This window comes from Plectropomus leopardus, chromosome 3 (genome assembly GCF_026936395.1).
Source record: "Plectropomus leopardus strain MGB_pleo_1.0 chromosome 3, ASM2693639v1, whole genome shotgun sequence".
Classification (NCBI taxonomy): Eukaryota; Metazoa; Chordata; class Actinopteri; order Perciformes; family Serranidae; genus Plectropomus; species Plectropomus leopardus.
Window position 1 is genome coordinate 24,392,992 of NC_142178.1, and position 23,014 is coordinate 24,416,005.

At 38.3% G+C, this 23,014-nt stretch overlaps 1 protein-coding gene across 1 annotated transcript in view; it reads right to left on the reverse strand.

Annotated features, from left to right (window-relative positions):
• Nucleotides 1-1,308: 1,308 nt before the first annotated feature.
• Nucleotides 1,309-23,014, reverse strand: part of herc3 (HECT and RLD domain containing E3 ubiquitin protein ligase 3) — a 29,265-nt gene continuing 7,559 nt past the window's right edge. The window contains exons 6-25 of the mRNA XM_042484877.2: nucleotides 22,801-22,892; nucleotides 21,618-21,748; nucleotides 21,194-21,345; nucleotides 20,038-20,111; nucleotides 19,156-19,280; nucleotides 18,926-18,985; nucleotides 17,250-17,361; nucleotides 16,615-16,804; nucleotides 14,364-14,527; nucleotides 14,096-14,209; nucleotides 13,731-13,757; nucleotides 13,543-13,641; nucleotides 13,223-13,393; nucleotides 13,003-13,146; nucleotides 11,421-11,587; nucleotides 9,446-9,512; nucleotides 8,233-8,315; nucleotides 6,259-6,442; nucleotides 5,370-5,472; nucleotides 1,309-3,913 (exon numbers count right to left, since the gene is read on the reverse strand). Coding sequence (XP_042340811.1) covers nucleotides 3,705-3,913; nucleotides 5,370-5,472; nucleotides 6,259-6,442; nucleotides 8,233-8,315; nucleotides 9,446-9,512; nucleotides 11,421-11,587; nucleotides 13,003-13,146; nucleotides 13,223-13,393; nucleotides 13,543-13,641; nucleotides 13,731-13,757; nucleotides 14,096-14,209; nucleotides 14,364-14,527; nucleotides 16,615-16,804; nucleotides 17,250-17,361; nucleotides 18,926-18,985; nucleotides 19,156-19,280; nucleotides 20,038-20,111; nucleotides 21,194-21,345; nucleotides 21,618-21,748; nucleotides 22,801-22,892 — 2,468 coding nt within the window. The 3' untranslated portion in view covers nucleotides 1,309-3,704. The remainder of the gene's footprint in view (nucleotides 3,914-5,369; nucleotides 5,473-6,258; nucleotides 6,443-8,232; nucleotides 8,316-9,445; nucleotides 9,513-11,420; nucleotides 11,588-13,002; nucleotides 13,147-13,222; nucleotides 13,394-13,542; nucleotides 13,642-13,730; nucleotides 13,758-14,095; nucleotides 14,210-14,363; nucleotides 14,528-16,614; nucleotides 16,805-17,249; nucleotides 17,362-18,925; nucleotides 18,986-19,155; nucleotides 19,281-20,037; nucleotides 20,112-21,193; nucleotides 21,346-21,617; nucleotides 21,749-22,800; nucleotides 22,893-23,014) is intronic.

Sequence of the window (23,014 nt, forward strand, 5' to 3'; positions counted from 1 at the left end):
GTTTTGGGGCTGTGTGCATTTCCTATGAGTGCCTGAGTTTTGATGTGGAAACAGAGAAGAAGAAAATTCATCATGTGAACCGTACATAACTGCAGGAGGGCTGCAAATAATCATTGTTTTTATTATTGATTAATCTGCTCATTATTTTCTTGATCAACTAACCAATAGTTTGGTTTATAAAATGCCAAAAATATGAAAAAATGGCAAAGACGCAGCTTGCTTTGAATGTGAGTGTGATGTCAGGAAGACATTCGGACTGTTCACATTGGACAGATGTTAACTTTTGGTTGGACTGAAAATCAGGTTGATGATATTTTAAATGTCTAATGATGTTCAAATTTCTCTTTGTGCAGACAATAACATTATGTAATTTGCGGACACTGGGTTCGGTCTCCATACCTCACATCTAATGTCTGTACTCCCAGTGGTGGAATGTTACAGTACATTTACTCAAGTACTGTACTTAAGTTTAAGGTACTTTCTTTAAGTCTTTTCTTTTATGCCACCCTACATTTCTACTACACTACATTCCACACAGAAATATTGTACTTTTTATTTTACATTTATCTGAAAACTTTAGTTACTGGTTACTTTTCAAGTTAAGATTTTTGCATAAAACTATAAATCAATTAGCTGAAACTGACAGAAAATTAATGGCAGCTACTTTTGATAAACATTTAAGCCTTCTCCAGATTTATTTTGAATAACTTTAAATTATTTTGGGTGTGTTTTTTTCTGGATTGGGTTCTTTTGCTTTTAGTGCTTTAAGTATATATATTTTTTATTATATTTACTTTTACTTAAGTAAGATCTTCAATGTTCTTCAACAACTTTTATGTGTAACAGAGTATTTTTACAGAGTGGTATTAGTACTTAATACTTCCTCCACCAGTGGTTATTCCTACATCAAGATGCCGGCATGAAGATGTTGGATTTTAATTAACAACACAACTTAAAAGCAAGAATATATGTCTGTTGTCAGTATTGTACATCAAATTGACCATTGCATTAGATGTCATGACATAAAATAAACTAAATTAAATCAAATATCAAGATTAAATGATCTTAAAAAGAGAAAAGCGGGAAATCCTCACATTTAGAGGCATAAATCTTGCTTGAAAAACAATTTAAAGCAATCAATTATTTTGTTTTGTTCCAGCTCTATAATTTATATATGGACAAATGAAGTTGTATGTGTGCTGGAAATATCAGGTAGCTAAAAACACGTAAACTGTCTAAAGATTAAACAAAAAAAAGTAAATATAATGGACTACAGCGCCATTAAACAAAATTGTGTCCAATAATGCAGTCATGAAACACTATATTGTTTTATTAAAAAGTTGGCTGGAACAGAGAGCTTTGTGAAGATTTCAGACAAATATGCAAAATCACATTTTTCTGTAGCACATTAAAGGTGCAAAAAAGTCAAGGGCTGCACAAACCTTTGCATAGGACTAAACTCTGCAGGAGAAATGAGCTTCAATTAGACAAATACTGACTGAACATGTTGGACATGTGTGTACATGCAGTATAGAGCTAAGCAAGAGGATGAACTGTCCCAAGAGATCATCTCAGAGGAGTCCACTGTTTAAAGACCTTTAGATGTCCAACCCAGAGTTATCACTACTTTACTGGGCTGTTTCAGGTTGTTATTGCTAAATGGATGTGTCAGACTGACCTGTTAGGACACTCAAGTCATTTACTGTCTCAAGTCACTGTGACTCCACCTCCATGTATGAAATATATAAAAAATATATATGTAGATATGCAAGACCATTTCACACACTTCACGCCAATGCACAATCTAATTAAACATTTGGATTAAGAGGTTTAACTGTAGGAATAAATACAGTTTCAGGGCAAGATTTGGAACAAACTGAGTAGCGTATTAAATATAAGTCATCTGCCCAGACTATTAAATATTGTGTTATCCCCTCAGAAATAATTTACAGTCAGAATTTACTTATCTGCAACTTGGAAACAAACTAATTACAATTATTAATTTTAATGATTATATATTTTGTGTTAAAGGACATTTTTTGGACATGCACTCACTGGCTCTCTGGTTGGCAGTTGGCTTAGCTTCATTAAATGTGAAGCTACAGCCAGCAAACGGTTAGCTTAGCTTTGTTTAGGTTAGCAAGAAAGAACGGAAATAACTTGTTTAACTTTATTCGGCCGTTATAAAAATCGAGAATATCAGCATAATACGTTCACAAATTAACCCATTTATCAAATCTGTACGTAAAAAATCGTGTAAAAACGACTATTTTACATGTTATGCTAAATTATGCGCCAGTTATATGACGTTACTTTTGCGCTGAGCAGCTGTCAAGCTAACAGGAAACTCCAGAACGCTCTTCTTAAGTGGTGTTAAACTGTATTCTGTTACCCATCCTATCCTGTGACCAGGCTAACGTTATTTGTGGCCTATTCTAAATGCTGTCACATCATCTAATGGGTCACAGAAAACGACGGAACACCGGTCGCAGCCAAGAAACAGTCCGATACGCAAATGTCGTCGAGTCATTGTTTTTACTCTGTGGTTTTTTGTACACATAAACAAATGAGATGTAACGTGTTAGTTAGTGAGCTTTAGTTGTGGTAGTAGCGGGTTTTGTTACCGTTGGACAGAGACAGAAAAGCCGGTTCGTCCCCTGTCCAGGCTTTGTGCTAAGGTAAGCTAAACTGAGCTAAGCTAAGCGGCTGCTAGTAGCCACCTTATAATTCAGGGACAACCATGAAAAATCTTCTCATCGAAATCTTCACCAGGAAGCTATTGTCTGTATTTCCATAAATGTCACACTTTATAAATGCCAGTTTTTTTGCTTTCACCCAAGAACATGCACACATTACCACTAAAATCAACTTTTAAAGTCAGCTTTTCACGTCTTGCTGTAGAAGGCAACACTGTTGAATGCAGGTTCAAGTCAGCTGCTCTGTAGTCCACAGCTAAAAAAGGAAAGAGAGATTGCAAATTATATTCACCATGTTTCACCTCGCTCCTTTCTGCCTGCTGAATACTCTCCCATTGTCCCTCTTTAATTTTAGGCAGAGAGGACATGCTGGTGTCCAGATTTAAAAGGATCAGCGGGACAAACACTCCTCCCAATGTCAAGGGTAAAGATTATATTCAAAGTGCTATTTACATACATATATACAGATTTTATATTTTCTCAAAAAATAACCACTCTATTTAATTAAGTAAAAGTAACAAAAAACAATATATTGTCTCAAGATAATAACAGAATTCTTTAAGGGTGAAAATAGAATTTAAGGAGTTGAATATAAAATACACACCAAAAAAAAAAAAAGACAAAAATAAAACTAAGCAAACAGTCAGAGTTTCTCAGCCTCATCTGGATTTTTGGTCACCTAATTTTCATGATCCCAGGTTGTCATGTAAATTTAGGTATGTAATTTTTATTTCAGGACTGTCATACATTTAAAATAAATATCCATACATCATGTCTTTCAAATGGTCCTAAAACACTGAGAAACTGCACCCAAAGCAATGAAAACATGATACTCTGATTTACATAGATAGACCTTTCAGATTCAAGATGCTTAACAATCTTGTGAGAGCATATAAAGAGAGTGACCTTTCTGTGTCCCAAAGTCCCCCACTACACTCTTTTGACACTGACAAGGTGGTCGTATTGCTGTTAAAGTGCATTAAAGCTGCTGCAGGAACCCCCCTCCCATCAGACCAGGCTGAAACCCTCATACTGCTCCACAGCCCGAGTGAGACGGCGGCGCAGGATCTCTTTGGTCTGGTAGCGGGGCATGTCCAGCAGGTTGTAGCAGGTGTGGGCCACCGGCAAGTAGTGCTCCTCCGCTGTGGTTGACTGGATAACGATGCGCAGGCTCTCCATGCCATGGATGGGGATACGGTCGCTGCCGGTCAGGAACACTGCAGGCAGGAGACAGAGGACAGAGTTAAAATTAACTACAAGAGAAATTGTTTATGCATTCCACATATGGCTGCATTTCTGAGCTACCAAGCACAATGCTGGTTTGACTTGGAACAAATGCTGGAAGCAGTAACTCACCCAAGCTGCAACCTCCAGTGCTGAAAAATTAAATTCTCATAAACCCCCATATTAAAATGCCAAACTTCAAACACATTTACAGCCTGGTACAAAAAATAGTTTTGGTCTCTTCAGGAAATTTCCTAATTCATGACAACTGTGTGGGGGTTGAATGTTTGTATAAGTCACCTGTTTGTATTTTACTAAGGCTTAAGGTTATGCATAAGTAAGAGCATGGCCACATGGAGTTACAGCTGGGTGCTGTCTGTTGACAAGTTACTACATTAGTCAGGTAATGTAACCATGGCATACTCCCAGATTAACAGAGTGTAGGCGCAGTTTATTTCAGTGCATTTCAGTTTCTGAAAGTTAACTGTCACGTTTTGGTCGCCTTTTATCCCTATAAAGTTAGCAGAGCAATAAAATGGAAGTTAGCTGCTCGGCCAGCAGAGTCTCAGGTACGCCTGCTCTAAGGGCCCCATGATGCAGAAGATTCGGGTAGTTTCACACGCTTTTTTTGGATTCATATGCCACTGAGCAACTTTCATAAGAATGACCGTGGCCCTCTTTCCAATCCTGTATCCCGTTCTCTTTATATGTCCATGGTTAATGCACCTTGCTAACTATGCTCAGAACTGGATTTTGGTTTATCTCCAACCCCTGTCTGAATATGGTTACTTCTGGCTCCAAAAATCAAAGACAGTGACTCCCAAAATGCCACACTCAAAGCCCTAAAACCAGAGTCCACAAACCAGTCGGTGACATCACTGTGGCTAAATCCTTTATTTTTACACCGTCTATGACCACCCAAGGACACTTCAACATATGAGCAGCAAGAGCTGAGGATCAAACCTCCAACCTCACGATTACTGGACGACCCACTCCACCTTCTATGACACTATAAAATATAGCCCAACTGATGTAAGATTTTTGAGGCAAATAATAATATTTGAGTTTAAAAAATGTGATAACAATATTAGCCATTAAATATATAAATTGTTGTGTTCTTCCTCAAGATGTCCTACTCTGAGGCTAATGGCTGAAATTTCCTTCTCTTGTCAGATCTGACCACGTAACTGCATCTTGTAATTTTTTTTTATCTCATCTCTAATCTTTTATATGCTTTTCACCCAGTTTCACACCACAGTGATTTACCACAAAGCTCTTGAAATAACTGTCAACATGATCAGGCTTTGGTAAGGGCAGAGTGTGTGCAGGCAGTATATTCTCATGCAGAAAGAAACAGCACTTTTTTTTACAGTATTTATAACATGTTGGGTGAGAGCGTGAGAATTAAACTGTCATGCACATTGAGCAATGAGGCAATTAAATGCTTACATAAGAACTGCTTCTTCTTCTCCAGAGAAAACTCGTGGAAAACCTCCCAGAACAATCTGACTGTTGGATGAGTGGCTGTATATTCCCCTTTGTAAACAGCATTCTGCAAAGAGAAAAAACGTGTTGATGAGAAGCGTTTCCCCATTTTATCTTCATTAAAACATTTCCTCTCATGCAGCAAATTTTGCACAACAGGAATCAGTAAAACAAATTCCTCAGAGGTGTGCGTGCATCTTTGTGTTTATGCATTAAATGTATACAAATGACAGCTAAATCTCTCATTTTTGCATCTTACATAACCATCGCTCTTAGGTTTTCCCACTGATGTTGTGTTGTAATCTGCCCAACAGGGACCTGTGGACACTAGAGTTGACATCACCAGTAAAATATGTAAAACCAAATGTCAAGACATCCCATCTTTGTTCAGATTCTAAGCTACAAAATAAACTGTCAGCATTACCGCATGAATACAGCTTTTTAACTGTTTATATGGTTTCAATTTTAATTTCAGTGTGCCTTTTTAACCTTTCAGTCTAATTCTGGCTTATTTACAGTTTGTTCTATGTTGATCAGTAAGCATTGTTCCTGTCAAATCTAATACAACAAGAAAATAGATATATAGTGATTTGTGATATCTTATGTAGGATCGTATTTGTTAATTGTAAATATAGTATAATGTCAATAATTTTAACCTATTATGAGTCTGTTTTTATATTTCCTTGTTGTATTTATTGCTGTAATTTTATTGGTCTTACAACAGCCCTCTGATCTTATATGTTTTGTGATTTTTGATTTTTCTATTCATATTTTTAGTCATGTCATTCATGTTTCCCTGAGTATGAATCCTACTGACTTCAGTGATGCCCTGATTTTCCAAGCACACACTTACCTTCTCCATCTCCTCCCAGTTGTAGTTGTTGTTGCCGACCACCATGGCCATCAGCTCAGACGGCTGAAACAGTGACAGGATCTCTCCCCCGCACACCTTCAGGAAGCCAGAGGAGAAGGCTGAGTACTGCTCGCTCACCGAGTCTGAGAACACGTAGCGCAGGTAGGCCTCCACAAACTCCTTCCTGTAACACACAAGCACAAGCGCGCGCACATACACGTGCGTGCACGCACGCACACACACACACACACACACACACACACACAGGTTACGTAAACATTCTGATCATTAATTCATGCTGCCCTGCAGCTCCATCCTCATAAATCAGGTAATAAAGAAAGAATTTGTCCAGACTTCAAGATGTGACTGTAAACACTTGCTTCCTCTTTCACTATTCATTATGTGGGTATGTGAGTGTAAGTTATGAATTAATTGATCATTATTTCAGGTTCACAGGAGTACATCAACAACCTCTTTATCTGGCATGTTTACATCTAAGTGAAATATGAGCGGCATAAAATTTGAAATTTTGATCAGAGCTGGAACGATAAGTCAATAAATGAATCGACAGAAAATAATCATTAACCATTAAGATAATTGATTAATCGTTAGGGTAAAATTTCTTGCAAAAATTGCAGAAAATGCTGTTTCCAGCCTCTCAAATATGGATATTTCTCTCTGTTCTTTTTTATCATATTATATTTAATATCTTTTGGACTTACAAAATGAAACATTTAAAGACATCACCTTGGATTTAAAGGAACTGGGATGCAGCCTAATTTTGACCAGATATTTATCACTGAAACATTAACTCTGATAACAAGACAGCAACTATTTTTGTACAATCTAGTTTATAGTAATTTATATTTTATTGGAATATAAATGAATTAAAGAATTTGGTTTAAAAAATCAATGATGCAAAGATGTGGATGTGCACTTAACAAATGTTCAGGAAAATTTAGATCCCTTTATTTTACACAAGAATATTTCGTTAGTGTTATAACCTTAATATAATCACTTAGATCAGGATCACATTTGCAAGAGATATCATATGAAAAAAAATAAGTGCATAACCAGTTACATACAATCACATGCTGTTCAAGAAAACCCCGTCAGAAACAATCACATCTCTTTCACTAAAATGGTCAGAAGGTCAAAGTTTAAGGAGACTCTTTCACCACTCTCACAAAATAAAAATGTCCTTAATAAAATGTTGACTTGCTGTTTTATAACGACATGCCCCCACAGCATCCTGTTAAAACAGGAAGACCATGAAAATAAAGAAGCTCCAAAATAATGTTATTTCATTGAATTTAGAGAAGTAAATTGAGCTACAGGATAACCTGCTCTTTAGCTTTGTATCACAAAGCAGTACAAATACAAGTGCTACCACATCTTTCAAGAGATACCCGTCAAGTTAACGATGAATAACACTCTGACAAGCGTTATTCAGTCTAAATAAACACGTCTCCTTCAGTGTATGGCTGTTTAACACCACAGCAACAACGTTATGTTTTGTTATTACTTTTATATCTGAGTGTTGAGGCGATTCTGCAGCAACAACTTGGGTCACAGCCGCTCTCGCCATCTGTTTAGCACCAGCAGCCAGACGTGTTGACAGTGCCCACCCCACAACTCTCTGCGGACTCCTCCACATTACTTTGTAATCAAAGCCACTGACACAAGGACGAGCTGAAGAAACAGGGTGGTGATGGGGAAGAGCAACACACTGCACGACAACTAAAATATCAAAATCTTTGTTTTTATGTTTTCAGCACAGAACATGACCTTCAGACACAAGCTGCCAGCTGTGTGAGCGACATGATAATCTCAGTGCTAGAAAAATAATATATTTTAAAATCTCAGTCATCTGTTTGTCTTTCAGAAAGAACAGTGTAGAGTGTTCAATTTTCATAAAACAAGGAAGAGCTAATTAATCTATTCTTAAAAAGACTAATATAGTGAAATTGTTACCTGTTGTTTTTGTCCACACTGATGTTCTCTCCTCCAGGAACGAGCTCTTTTACTTCTGTCATCCCATAGTTCTCTCTGGTGATCTGACATGTGAACACATCAAATAATCTTAAAGAGTTTTGTAAAAAAAAAAAAAAAAAAAAAAAATTACACTTAAGGTTGGGCCGGGTGATGTGAACTTAATAAAATATTGCAATATTTTTAGGCCATATTGCAATCCATGATATATATGTATATATATATATATATATATATATATATATATATATATATATATATATATATATATATATATATATATACACACTACTAAAAAAATACAGTTATACTGTCATATAATACAGATAAATAAAGTACTGTTATATTAAGGAAGTTGCGTGACAGGCTGCATTGTAATCCCTGCAGGAAACTGAGTACCCTTAATTTACGCTCACTGAAAGTGCTTTTTCTTGCCACTGACAGGCTCGGATCATTACTTAAAGTTTCTAATAACATCATAGAAAGGATCCCTACAGAGATAGACCTTGTTAAATAGTAAGATTCTTGTTGTTTGTCCAGAAACAACACGGAAATTGCTATAACCAAACCTACAAGACTATTTAAATAAATAGTTATTTTAGCTTGTACAAACCCCAATTCCAATGAAGTTGGGACGTTGTGTAAAACGTAAATAAAAACAGAATACAATGAATCATTGTCATTGTATTGTATTCTGTTTTTATTTATGTTTTACACAACATCCCAACTTCTTTGGAATTGGAGTTTGTATAAAATCAGCATATTTTCACATTTACCTGGGTCAGTTAAAGGGTCAGTGTGAAATTTTGGGTGATTTAGTGCCGTATAGTGGTGAGGATTGTAGATTTCAACCATCTAAAACTTCTTCTGGCTAGACCTCCTTCAGTTTTCATTGCTCAGGAGGTTTTAAGGTCTTCTCCAAAACAAACAGACTAGGTGATTTGAACAGGTAAAAACACTGAATAAAATGGTTTCATGTTACAAATCTGATTTTCCAACTCATCATAGATGGGCTTCTAACTACAGTGACCAATGTGAAATCACAAAGTGGGTAGGTATCAAGTATTAAGTGACAGGTTGGCAACTTTGGTGCTTGGTCTCTTTATGGAATTTGTTGACAAAAAAAACAACAAACGTAAACTTATTCTTAAGGTTGCCATAAATAAGAGTGAAACAGGTGAAAAGTTACACTTACGGCAAAGTTGAGAAGAAATGTCTCCTCCAAATCATCTCCTTCATAGTCTAGAAGTTGTTGTAGACTCCTGCAGAAGAACAGACAGAGTTGATGTCTGGAAGAAAAGACACTGTTGGCTCATGGTTGTATCAGTGGGCGAAAAACACAAGCTAATAATGTTATTAGTGTGACGTAAAACAAACAAATAAAAACATGAAGGCCAATATCACCATCATTTAAAATGTTCACCACTCCATGAAGTAAGGAAATTATTAGTACCTTTCATATGAAAAATATCTTTCATGCATATTACCATCTTGCACCGCTGAGGACCTGATAGCTGTCATAATAATCTTCATTTCAGAAATATCTACAAGTCCGTGGGATCATATCTGTTTATTCTGCCTTATCAGACAGCTTGTGACATTCACCTGCAGATTTAAATCTGTCCCTGTTTGACTTTAAAATGAAAACCAGGGATCGGCTGTGCCTCTCACACAGCCGCATGGATCAAACCAACATTGTCTGTTAGATTAAAAGTGAAGTGGTAACATATTAGGTAATAACACCACAGGAAATGACTCAGAGGGCGGAGTGTGTTAGTTTTCCTGCAAACAACATGCTGGACATTTACCACAAGAAACACAGGAAACATGGAAAGAGGAAGTGTAGCTGGCAAGGGAAATGATAATAAGTGAAAGCAGATCAAATACCATCGCCTTTTAATTTGACCCCAACAACAAATAAAGTTAACCTCAAACAACTCAGAACTTGTGCATTTTAAACACACTTATGTAAACAATGTTTTACCTCTTTCTTGGCAGTGTGAGGTAGCCAGTGCGTTGACTTTAGTCTTATGAACTTGCTCAAACTTTTAAGACAGTCAAAATAAAAGTGTGTGACATAAAATCCTTCTGTAGATCATGTACTTTAAATTGGCGCTGTCTCCAATAGCAACAGTGTTTTAGCTTCAGACTAATCTCAACTGGACTCAATCAGGCACAAAGGAAGTGTTGGATTTCCTGTTCCAAATTCAATGAAAAGGCATTTCCCAATGGAAGCTAATTTCATTGCTACACACACACACACACACACACACACACACACACACACACACACGCTTATGTAAGTGAGTGGCATAGTTGTATATGCATGTTTGAGCACAACAGGAGTTTGTGCATTTGCTTAACAATTAAATGCTATTTTGTTACACTCGTAGATTAACAGATAGCAAGAATTTCTCTTTGAGGCTTCTTTGGCTTAACTCATCGCATAAGACTGTGACACTGAACCTTTGCATCAGTTGAAAGAGAGTATCAGTATAAAACTGCATTAAAATGTATTATTGTTTTTATATTATTGCCTTTTGTGTGCCGTTCACTGTTCACTTTGTTAAATAAAGAATTTTAGAAATAATTTACTTTCATTTTATTAAGTCAACAAGCAATATCTCTTTATTAAAGTAATATTGCTGTCACATTTTTCAACATTATTGCATATTTTCCTCATCATGCAACCCATAGCATCTACACTAACCTCTTATGGAGCACTCTGGTTGTTTTGAACAAACAAACACCTTTCTGTGTTTCCACACACACAGACCATGCTTCAACTGCCAGTAACTCCACACAGGACGCTGTTTATTCTGAACAACTGATGGTGTGGACACAATGCATAATCTAAAACCTGACGAGATGGATTTCCGTGTGATCTTGTGATCCTGTGATTCTTGTGTAATCTCATGGTACCACAAGAATCCAGCTGCCGTGCAAGGTCACTATTTGCTAATTCTTTAAAAAGAACAGAACTAATGCCATAGCAACTTCCCAGTTTCAGAGCATTAGGCCTGCCTCAAGGTATGGACACAATCAAGATTAACTGTTTGCATCAGGTGCAATGTCAAAGAAAAAACAAAGCTATCATCTGTGTGAATGTTGCACAGATAAAGTCAGTAAATTTAGTGCTGCTGTGCTGCTCTCCTCCTACAGGATGTTACCTAGCCTCGGTGGGTGAGAGCTCCTTGAAGTCCTCCAGCGTCGGCGGCACATCGAGCAATTTCTTGTAGAGAACCAGGGGAAAGTGGAGATCCACCACTGTGGAGTTGTAGATGGCCAGACCACAGATGATCCCGATCAGGTGAAACCAGTTCTGCTCAACAAAACACTGGAAACACACAGAGGAACATTATTTTACTGTTGCCTTTTTGTACCTGACTGACAACATTTATTATTCTACGGTAAAAATTGGTATTTTATGAGCATGCTTCACAAATTCAAGCCTATTAAAGCTTGATAATAATTATGACTTTGTTTTCAACCCGGCCCTTCAACAAAAACTTTAGCTGGACAACTACAACATTTTAGTAAAATATTTAATCCAAAACATGCTCAATAGCTTAGTAGTATTAGTACACATAAATATACGGCTTGAATTTGTAACGCTCTGTGTTTTAGACGTTTCACTGACTAAAAATTTTCCTCCACAAACTCTGTTCCTTAAGGTCTGGATAAAAAAAAAGGATTGAAGTAAGTGTAATAAATAAGAGGATATAAAAAAGCAGTTTCATCTTGCACAGACAGACAACAGGGTCATGAAGGGGTCGTGATCATTCAGTTTCATTTCTGGATCACAATCATGTGACTTATGTAACAGCAGTTCTTAGGTTCAGTGACATGTTACCTTATAGACGTGTCTGTTTTGTAAATCTGAATGTTCTCACTGACATAACACTGAGAAACAAGCTCTTGCTGGAAAATACAGCTGCAGGTCAAATAACGGCCAAAGCAAACGTTCTGGAGATCAGTTACAAGATTCTCTATAGTTTGTTGTGGTACCCGGTCCTGCCTCATGTCCCTAAGAGTCCCTGTTTGTGTATCTCACTGGCGAGCTCATTGCCCCTGCTTTACACTGCACTCATTCAGCGGTTACCGCTAATATTGGGACAGCATTGTGGCACAAGCACAACGCCCACCCTCCTGTGACAGTACGCTTTTTCAGCTCTGTTGCCGTTGTTTAGCACCGTTTATGGAGTTAATGCTGTTAGCTGCTGGCCGCCGGCTCAGCCAGCTCCATGTTTAGAACCGTGTCCGGACAACTTATATGCTCTTAATTTCGCACAGAGCTCCTTTAAACTCTATAAACACCTATCTGCATAAGAATGTAGAAGCTATATGCGGCAGGATTGGTGTCAGTTTGTAGTATGAGTATCAACCGGTCAGGTTTGAACGGCAGGTAAACAGTCGTCTGGACAGGTGGAAGACTTTGGCCAAAGTGCTGAGCCCACCAGCTTTGGTTTGATGACAAGTTAGCTTTATATTAGCTTTTTTCAAATTTAACCTCAATCATGTGCAGATATCTGCTCATAGAGATTAGCCGAAATGACCGACATATGGAAAAGGAAGTCTTGGCCGGGATATCTGCTGGCTACATCTGATCAGCCCGAAATACTGGCGCTTGCCACCAGAGGCTAATCAATGTCCGACCAATAACTGATGGTTTCTGAGATTTGAGCCTCTTGTATTTGCAATGTGTTTAAGAACTTTTTACATCCTTAGCATGTGCTTACAGTTTTAACTTACTTTGTCTGAGAACCACAGCAGGTTGGACTCTTTGTAATGAGTGAACATCCCATAAACAGGATCCATCAGCTCCTTTAACAGCAGCAGGAAGAACTCTTTAGTTACTCCTCCTGCATCCACGGCCTCCTCACCATCAAAGATCACCTGGGGGGGGGGGGTGTTTTATTTGGTCAAAATTGCAGTTCCAAAGTGAACTTCAAAACTTAGGCCTTGCTCTCACCTTGAGCGGTTTCTTGAGGTCCACATCAGAGTACATGGTGAGCTCACGTAGTGTGTCACTTACTAAATGGTTCCTGCGCACATGGAGCACCAAGTAAGGGTTCCTAGCGAGGTGGGGTTCCAGCGTAAGCAGCATGAAGACGTTGTGTAGGTTTGCACCGCTTACTGCCATCTTTGTCACAGTTTGAGGTAGCAAAAAAGCAAGAGAGGAGACTTGAATTCAAATACATCATAAAAGATACATTTGTAGTGAGAACAATTCAAATGAAACCTCAGCGATCCAAATATATGAAAGCACAAGATCACATTAACAGCAGGTACCTGCATTTGCAGTTCAGCATCTGTTTGCAGCATGGTTGTCTTGGCTTGAGCGTTCAGAATGAACGGGTAGGCACATAGGTTCACTGAGGGAAAGTCACTCTGAAAGGAAGATCAGGAAATACTACTCTAATAACACTAAAAAAAGGGGAGTTAATAAACTGAATTTGTAATTTTAGATGTCACAGTACCTGTGAAGGGGAGGATGATCCCACTTTCTAGAATACAAAATGAGAGAAAGCAGAGTCATTTGACCTGACTTGAAATGGAAAAAAGTTGAAGAGCAGCATCTGTAATGAGATTAAGAAATCTCTCCGGGGCCCGAGGCGTTAGGGGCTTGTCTGTGATCTTAGGCGCTCATTGGGCAGCAAGAACTGACAAACAGCGACACACCCACATGCGGCTCTGGGTATAATTCCTTACTGTCTCTGCAGACATTGAGAATGACATGAGTTAAGAGTGAGTGTGTGTGCATGTGCATGTGTGTGTGTGTGTAGCCTCAGCAGATGTCAGGTAACAAGGAAGTGAAACATTGTTGGAGAATGTCAGTACTCACAATGTCAGCTTTACTCAGAAACCATTTGAGGTAGTCTTCCTGGATGTCCACCAGGCTGGTGATGTCAGGGATATAAAAGCGGTTGTACTCCACATGGTGGGCCTTTAAGTTTACCTGCGAATAGAACAAACACCTGCCTCAACTCCAGGAAATGTCAGGTGGACAGTAAAACCATTTCACCAGGAAAAACAAATGTCCTCTTCAGCCTGCACTGAGGGTCATGCAGAGTTTACATTTGCAGGAGCAGCAGGTGAGCATGTGTGGATACCTTGTGGAGTTTCTCCAGCAGCCTCAGTGTGGCGATAAAATAGTTCTGGTAGAACACCGGTACCAGCAATGTCTTGCCTCCTGTCAGCATGAACACAACAATGCTCTTGTACATGTCCACCATTCTGGTGAACACGCTGCCATCCACAAAACACCACCAGTTATCTGCAGGAGCAAAGAGAAAGGTTAAATTAAATTACTGAGAAAACACTTGGACAAACAAGACTACTACTACAACTGTAACAACATTGATCTGTCAGTGTTTTTGAACCTTTCTAAGTGTAAATATGTTTGTGTTCATATTCATACACGAACGCTGTTAGCATGAGCAATAAATGTGAAAAATCAGGATTCCTTATACTGTTTGTATACTGTATTTGCAGGTATCAACATGCTGATCAAACATGCCAGATGTACAGAGGTAAGAAATTCTCACCCTAGCTCTCTTCTTTCACTCTTCACACAATTTCCTCTTATTTTTCATGTGTATCTAATACAGCTCCATGAATGCCTTTGAGAAGTGGCTGTCATTGTGCCTGCTAATGCTGGGTACTGTTTCAAAAAATAAAGCACCAGTACCAATACCTGTGCCCTTAAAGTAATACTGATACCAATAGATTACTCATTTGTTAAGCCATAATGTGAATGAAGTTGCATGTAGTATAACCTTATAACCTTATAAACTTTTGAACTTTAGTTTCAGTAGCATCTCAGCCAACTGAACTGCCAACTCCGTCTGATACACTGTGCTTGACTTAACCATGCTAAAGATTGTGTGGGTTGTAGGTGCTGCCGGGGGATTTTGAGTTCTGGTAGGGAACGGATGTTGAAAGCCCACCAGCGCACATACACACATACACACACACACACACACACACACACACACACACACACACACACACACACACAGTGACAGGGTTAGTTGTTAGCATCACAAAGATAACATTACTTAATGGTTTTACAGGTTCAACAACAGATTTGAGCCATTTCAGTGTTGGCTTGAAATTGTTCGGACTGTTTAACGGCTCGGTTTTGGATGTTTGCCACTACTGATGTGTTAGGTGGTGCTTACTGGGCAGAGGGTGAACTGATCTGCACCAAGAGCAGCTCCAGAGAAGGGAGAGACAAAAAGTTTGCTGATCTGGCAGGGAGTCGGGACAGTCCCTGACAAACAAGTCACTGAAGGCAGGAATTGTTTAACAAGAGACTTTTCGATACTACTTGGTACTGGGTTATTCAGGTCGATACCTTACATTGAGTACCAATACTCAGCCCTAGTGCCCGCCAATATATCATTATCTGATACTCCTCAACAATAAAGAGGGTATGGGCCACACACCATAAAACTGTTGCTCTGCTAACATGAAAGGTTTTAATTTAAATATTCTTTGCAAGGTTAAACAGTGATGTTTAAATAAATACTAAGATGTTTAAAGACGGTCTTAAAGTTGGTGTTTTTTCGCTGTGTGGCCAGCTACAACCTGAACTTAAAGGCATAGTCAGTAACATTGTTCTTTGGGAGTTCGTAAACACAGCTTTCAAATTTGGCTTCTCCTCCTGGACGTGTCGCCACCAGAAGCGAACACACCCAGCCGGCCCAGCAGCACCTGCAGCATCACATTGGTGTGTGAGAAGTGGCAGTTTGCTGGCAGATATCAAACAGCTTGAAAGTATGCATACAAGATGCAGCACTGGATTGTGTAATTTTGTGCATTTATGTTTGAAACTGTCCCTGACGATCAGTTTACAATGTCGAGCAGCGCTTGTCAGGCGCGTCTCAGCTTCGTGTCAGCTGCAGCACATCTAGAGAAACAGTGGCTGGACAATTTTTTACGTGGGACGCACGCGTTTGTCACCACCACACATGAACAGGAGCCCATACGTGATGATTGAGCAGGATTACTTTTTTATAGGTCTTCATTATTTTTTTAAGGAAAAAGTTCCTGACTATACCTTTAACCTCTGTGAGGAGGACTTACCAAATATCAATATCGTCCCCTCAAAAATCCATCAGGCTATATTACATATATTTCTTGAACCATTATCTCGGTTGCTGGCGTCAGATAGGTCATGATGTGTATGAGGATGCTGACATACTATAGATGACAAGTTGTGGTATGATGGAGCCACAGGTGTTGACATGACGTGATTTTCTTGGTTATTTTCTACCAAAGACGATTTCATTGGTATTTAAAAATGACTTGATTGGTATTTAAAAAAAAACTTATAATGTGTGCATGCAAGTATGATACCCAATACTTTGCTGGGGTTGGTGTCTAGCCGCAGAATGGCCATGGCCAGGGGGATAGTGAGGCGGATGTAGTTCTTGGAGTCCATCAGGGCCGGGTACTCGGACAAGATGAGGTAGATCCTCATGGCCTCGACATCAGGAGGGGAGCGCGGCAGCTGAGGGATCAACAGACTCTCAAAACTCTTGGTGGCCTAGACAGAGGAGATGGACATAGAAAGAGGGAACATAGTTTTTTTTATTTCTACTTTTAACTACACCGATTTAAGGAGAAAAGTATTTGAACTGTACTTTATTATAATATGTTTGAAAGATACAAGTAAATAACTTAAAATTTACGGGATGTTTTTTATTTCCAAAACAGCTTAGATCAAAAATATCAGTCACTAAATTTTTGGGAGAGGCTTTTAGTGGTTTGAAATGTGGCCTCAGTCTCCACACAGATTATAACTCATGTTGAGGTGCATGAACCCCAAACCTATCATTACTGAGCTAATGTTAGAGGTTATGACTCAGTCTGCAGCAGAACTAGATGTACTTTCAAAACAAGCCCAATATTCACATATGAGTGTTTTCTTGTAACCACAAGGTTTGAGTTTTCACTTAATCGAATGTGAGTCTTACACTTTTAGTCATTACCTGCTCGAGGAGTCCAGAGAAGGCCGGTTTGCTGAGCGTCTCAAACAGCGTTCTGACAGAGTTGAGATCGATGCCCGGGATCTTTGGGTTGGTTTTGAAGTGGGTATCATCGCTGAGAAAGCAAACAAACACATGATTAAATGTCGACTATCTACGATGTCTCAGTGATCACTAACAGGATAATAATAGTTCAGAGCTCATTCGGGATCTTTGCAGTAAAGCCTCGATGTAAAAGGGACACATTAGTTTGGATTAAACACCAATGGTTAGGTGAACACACAGCCTTCAAGGTATTTAAGTCAATCCCCGAGCAGATTCCCTGTTCAGCCTGGAAGAGCTGAGGATAGTGAGTGCAAACTGATAAACACGGCTACACAAAGCCAACAAAACCCCTCTGCAACTATTTACAGTGTAAGCCTTCATAGTCTCATGGCACAGGTTTTATTTAGTCATAACACAAATACAGATCTGATCTCATGAGACTGTTTGTCAAACAAAAAACACTGATGCAGATAGTACACTGTGAGTGTGAGCGCTGAACCACTGCATTATGAACTCTGTGAGCTTAAAGAACCAGATAAGCAGCTACAGGGCCCAAATGTAACAACAATACAACAAATGCAAACAAGATACAACTCTTAGGTCCCTAACTAACTTTATGTACAATTATGTACACACTGTGCTTGTTTAATTGCATATTATATAGTTGTACGTATTTTCCTCTAAGCTATATTATCCTCTGTCCAAAAAAATCAAAACTTTTCAAGTCATTAATGCCAGTTTTTGTCCATTTCTTATTCAGTTATATTTGTCCAGTATTTTGCCGTTAACTTGATTTTGTTTTTATATGTAGGTGTAAACCTTCATACAGCAATAAAATTTAAAAATATCATTGTCAGATGAAATGCAATCATGTCGTATTAATCCCACTTACTGTTCCTTCCCTTCTAACACCGCAAGTGGCGGAGGAAGTACTCAGATCTCTCATGCAGCAAAACAAGTGGAAATATTCTGTCACAAGTAAAAGTAATTAAAATGTACTTAAAGTACAAAATGTAAAAGTCCTCATTATGCAGAATGGCCTTTATCAGAATAATGTATATTATATTGCTAGTTTATAATCACTGACCGATAATTCCTAATGAGTTTCACTAGTCTCAGCAGACAGTACAGTATGAGCTACTTCATGTTGTTTTCCACCCTGATGGCCTCCACAGTTCATCTCCTCGACACGATAAGTATCTGCTGATGAGTCTGAACTAAAAAGCCGACACACCTTCCCACAGAGTGATGTTCAGAGAAAATCAGTCAGTGACCCAACAGAGAGCATCTTTCCCAGCCCTGACAGTCATGATGTTTAAATGATGAGACATGGATCCTGTGAGGTCCCTGTTGGATCAGTTCCCAGGAGGCTAGCCTACATAGGAGTCTGACCAAATCAAGTGATCCTCAGCTAATTTTGTCAAAACATGTAGTGGAGGTACAGACCAGGTACAGGTAGACCGCTCAAAAATGAATGAAACATTTTTATATATGCTTTACTGAAAAGAATAAAAAAAATGACCAATGAGCACTGTGACAGGACATTACTATGTAAGGATTTTTTTCAGACTTTTCAGATTTTTATTGGATAGGACAGACCCTTTAGTAATTATGTAAACATGGTGTTTTTATACCTTTGGTCCAAGAAGCTGGCATTCCAACAAGCCGTAGAGGAGAGTTGAATTATGATGTCACTGTGCACAAAAACATTAAACAGAGTACAGAGACCATTAAAATAGAATATCTTTGACAAAATCAAGCCAAGTTATACCACCATTACTACTTGACATCTACGTGAGAGTACATATTTTGATATTCAGTACTATCTAATACATTTCAAAGAATAACTTTTTATTTGACTTACTTTGTGACACTGGAGTCTGTGCTGTACATCAGCTTTAACCTCCATGAATTTAATCTTTCATAATTGATCGGGGAGAGTGATTTACTGATATTAATTACTCTGAAGTCTTCTGGGGGGACAGAACTCTGCAGAGAGGAAGAAAAACAGAGACAAGATAACACAAACATTTGGAAGATTGTTTGCACTGGTACTTCAGCACATTTGGGCTTCGGTCTGGGTTGTGTCTCTTTCCTCTTGGAGATAAAATAAATAGGCCACGCCTGAAGTATAAATAGTTGCTGTCGAGGCTGAATGTATGGTATGTCTTTATCAGAGCACATTCCTGGCAATTTGGTGGATTTTTGAAGCACATAAGAGCTCCACATATGGCATAGCTCCTTTATGAGAACTGGGAAAAGCTTAAACATTAATGCCACCCTGTGGTGAAACACTGACACTGAGTAAATGCAAAGCATCAACATAAGAAAGGTTATCAGAAATAGTCTTAATTAGCGTTTTTCCTCTATTGTAATTAATATTAGGTTATGTTTGCGTTGTTAGGAAAGGAAGGAAATAAATATGGACTTGAAGTACTCGATATGTCATTGCTCTTTACAGTTCGACTTAATGGGACTTTTGATTTTCATGCATGACACATTTCACCATGTTTTCTGATTAACTTACAGTATGTCTGCAGTAAAATCCTAAATGAGATGTTATATTGCAAATTATGATGCAGAAAAAGTCATTTTTATACTTATGCTTGGAATTCTAAGGGAGATTACAGCATTTAAGAGGAGACTATAGAAACATTTGCAGTCAACTGATGCAAATAAAACGATAGTAATTCAGCTAACAAGCTTCAGAAAAAGGAGTCACTAAAATCTAACTTTAATCACATACCTGTTCATTAGAATACATTAAGAAGCTATGGTCTCCTCCGCAGATGATTTTGGTCACTGTATATTGTTTTGATTCTAATAAGACAGGAAAGAAAAACAGCACATTAGCTGCAACAGTTAATCAAACAGTCACTTTGAGGAGTTGTATTTCTTGCTTGTTATTGTACAGTTAATCTTTTTAAACTGCATTTATAAATAATGTTTTACAAAATACCATGACCCTTGACTGTACTGCTGATATACATGGTTATGAAGGATAAAGGATAACATATTGTGGACGTACCCAGCAATGATAACATCTTATTTTTGTAAAATAGTTTTCATAGACATCTTGCAGCCTAAAAAAGATTCTCGTACAACCCACACCAGCTAAATTATATTATCAGGCAACACTTTCACATCACAAACTGAGCTCAGATTATTAGATTATTGCAGCAAATGCACCCTTACCCTCTTTCACCCTCAGTTATACACCTGCACATTAGCACCCAAAGTGACAGTTAAGTATTTGGAAGCTTATTTTACACTAACAGGACATTTCACTGTCATCTGTGAAAGCTGCAACAGGTTGTTATTAACTGATTATTAAACTTTATACCCTCAAACACATGGTCAGTGTCCATAAGTTTTGAAGTCTCCAAATGGACTTGGTCTTGTCAATGTCAGCTCTTCAAGAATATTTAATTTCTATCGCACTCTTAAAAGCAAACAGGTTTTGCACCAAAGTACCTCACAAAGACAGACATATATGTATACATATACAATATAAATATGTGTAAGACCAAACATAGGTTATGGAAATACGTACGAGTCAACTAGAAACAAGTTAAAACCCAAATTAAACCCAGGGAATCAGTTAAAAACAGGTTAAACTCAACTAAAAGCCAGAGAATAAAAGAGGATCTTAATGTGCATCTTAAAGCATCAACAGACTCAGTCTTGCTAATGACCTCCTGCAGGTTATTCTTATTTCTATGGATAAAGTGGCAATGAAATTTTCACCTAGCCATCTTACCTTTCATGTTGCAAATAATAAATGATACATGCAAAAAATAATGAAATTACACACACACACACACACACACACACACACACACACACACATATATATATATATATACACACACACTAACTATAAGAGTCGGTCGTCTGCTCACCTGTTCGATGGAAATTCCCAGTAAAGAAACTGGCTTTGACTGGATATGGGCTCCTAGCATCCCCCATTATTCCTGAGCCCAGCTGGCCATGGCTGTTACAACCAAATGCATACACCACACCAGTGGAAGGCACAAATGCCAACGTGTGGTGCCTGACAAAAAGATAAAAGCAAGATTTAGGATGCAGAGGGTCTAAGCCAGCTTATATGCACTGAATTCATTAGTTACAGTCTGAGGTAAACCAATTCAATGACACTGCAAAAATTTGTGATCTTTTAATCTTTTGTTTTTTCTTGATACTGTTATAAAGGTGTTCTGTTTTGACACAGTGTGAGCTTCAAAAAGATATAACCGTATTGAGTTGCATCAGACTGTATGGGTGCATCAAATAAAATGGTCTTGGTTTAATTACAAGAGACAGTACCTCCCACAGGTGATCTGGGACACCTCAGTGCCCATGAGCTCCAGCACTCTTCTGGGTAAAAGTTCATTATTGGTGGAGCCATGGCCCAGCTGACCCCACGAGCCTTCACCAAATGTAAACAAACCACCATCCTGCCAGAGACACAACACAAAATTGTTTTCTTTTTTTTGTTTGAGACAGATTCTTGGTACAGTAATGCACTTAGTCAAAGTAAAACAGACAAAAAAAATCTCCAGGACTTCACTTAAAGCACATGTGTTCAGCTTGTGTCAAGGTGCTGGATTAAGATTAGTAAGACTTAGGCTGTCTGGCCGAAATAAGATTTAGATTTTTTTCTTTACTAGTCACATGTATCAAGTTGTGTCTTGATACATGAACATGAGTTGTCATTCAGCAAGAATGTTCCTCATATACCAAATATCTGAAAAGCTGGCCGAGCAGCGTCTAACCAAACTGGACTATTTAACATTTGGTGCCCTGCTATCAGCAGAGTCCTGCATCATGTACGGTGGCCCACAAAAAAGGTGATTTATGGGTGGTATTTTGTCATAATTTTAATTTGGGGTTCGATTCTGGCTGGAGAAAGAAGATGATGGTTCAATTTTGGGTATTTGATGATAAATATATTAAAATAATATCAAAGGAATAATAATTCAATTTAATGTTTTAATCCTGCTATACTTTTTATGGTGGCTCTGTCTCCTGGTCCAGCAGGAACTCTGTTTAATGTTTTTGTGCACAGTGACATCATAATTCAACTCTTCCCTACGGCTTGTTGGAACGCCAGCTTCTCGGACCAAAGGTATAAAAACAGCATGTTTACATAGTAACTAAAGGGACAACCAGTAGCTCACCTGGTAGAGCGAGCGCTCTATGTACAAGTCTGTCCTATCCAATAAAAAACTGAAAAGTCTAAAAAAAAATCTTAACATAGTAACTAATGCAGAGATGCTTCGGTCAGGTGTGTTACTAACAGGTATGTTACCTGTGGAGATGTGTGGCTCAGTATTATAAGAAAAAGCAAAGAATATTCTCTCAAATTACTGTAATTTTTAAATTCACTTTAGATGTGATGACGTGCAGTATTGCACATTTTGATTTCGATTCAGGAGCAGGCTTTAAAAATGAGACCAGTGCAGGACTCTGCTGAAAAGCACTGGTGGAAGTTTATCTGTCTTTGTACCTTTGTGAGGGCTGCCGTATGTTCGTCTCCACAGCTGATGTGAACAACTTTTTGAGATCTCAAGAATTTTATGTGGCATGGGACAGCACGATCTGAGGAAGGACAATAAACAAGGCACAAAAGGTCAGACTGTTTGATGAATTAACAATGACGGGAAAAACCTAGGGGAACATGGTAACTAGTACTGTAGTGGAAATGAATCTGTGACTCTGTT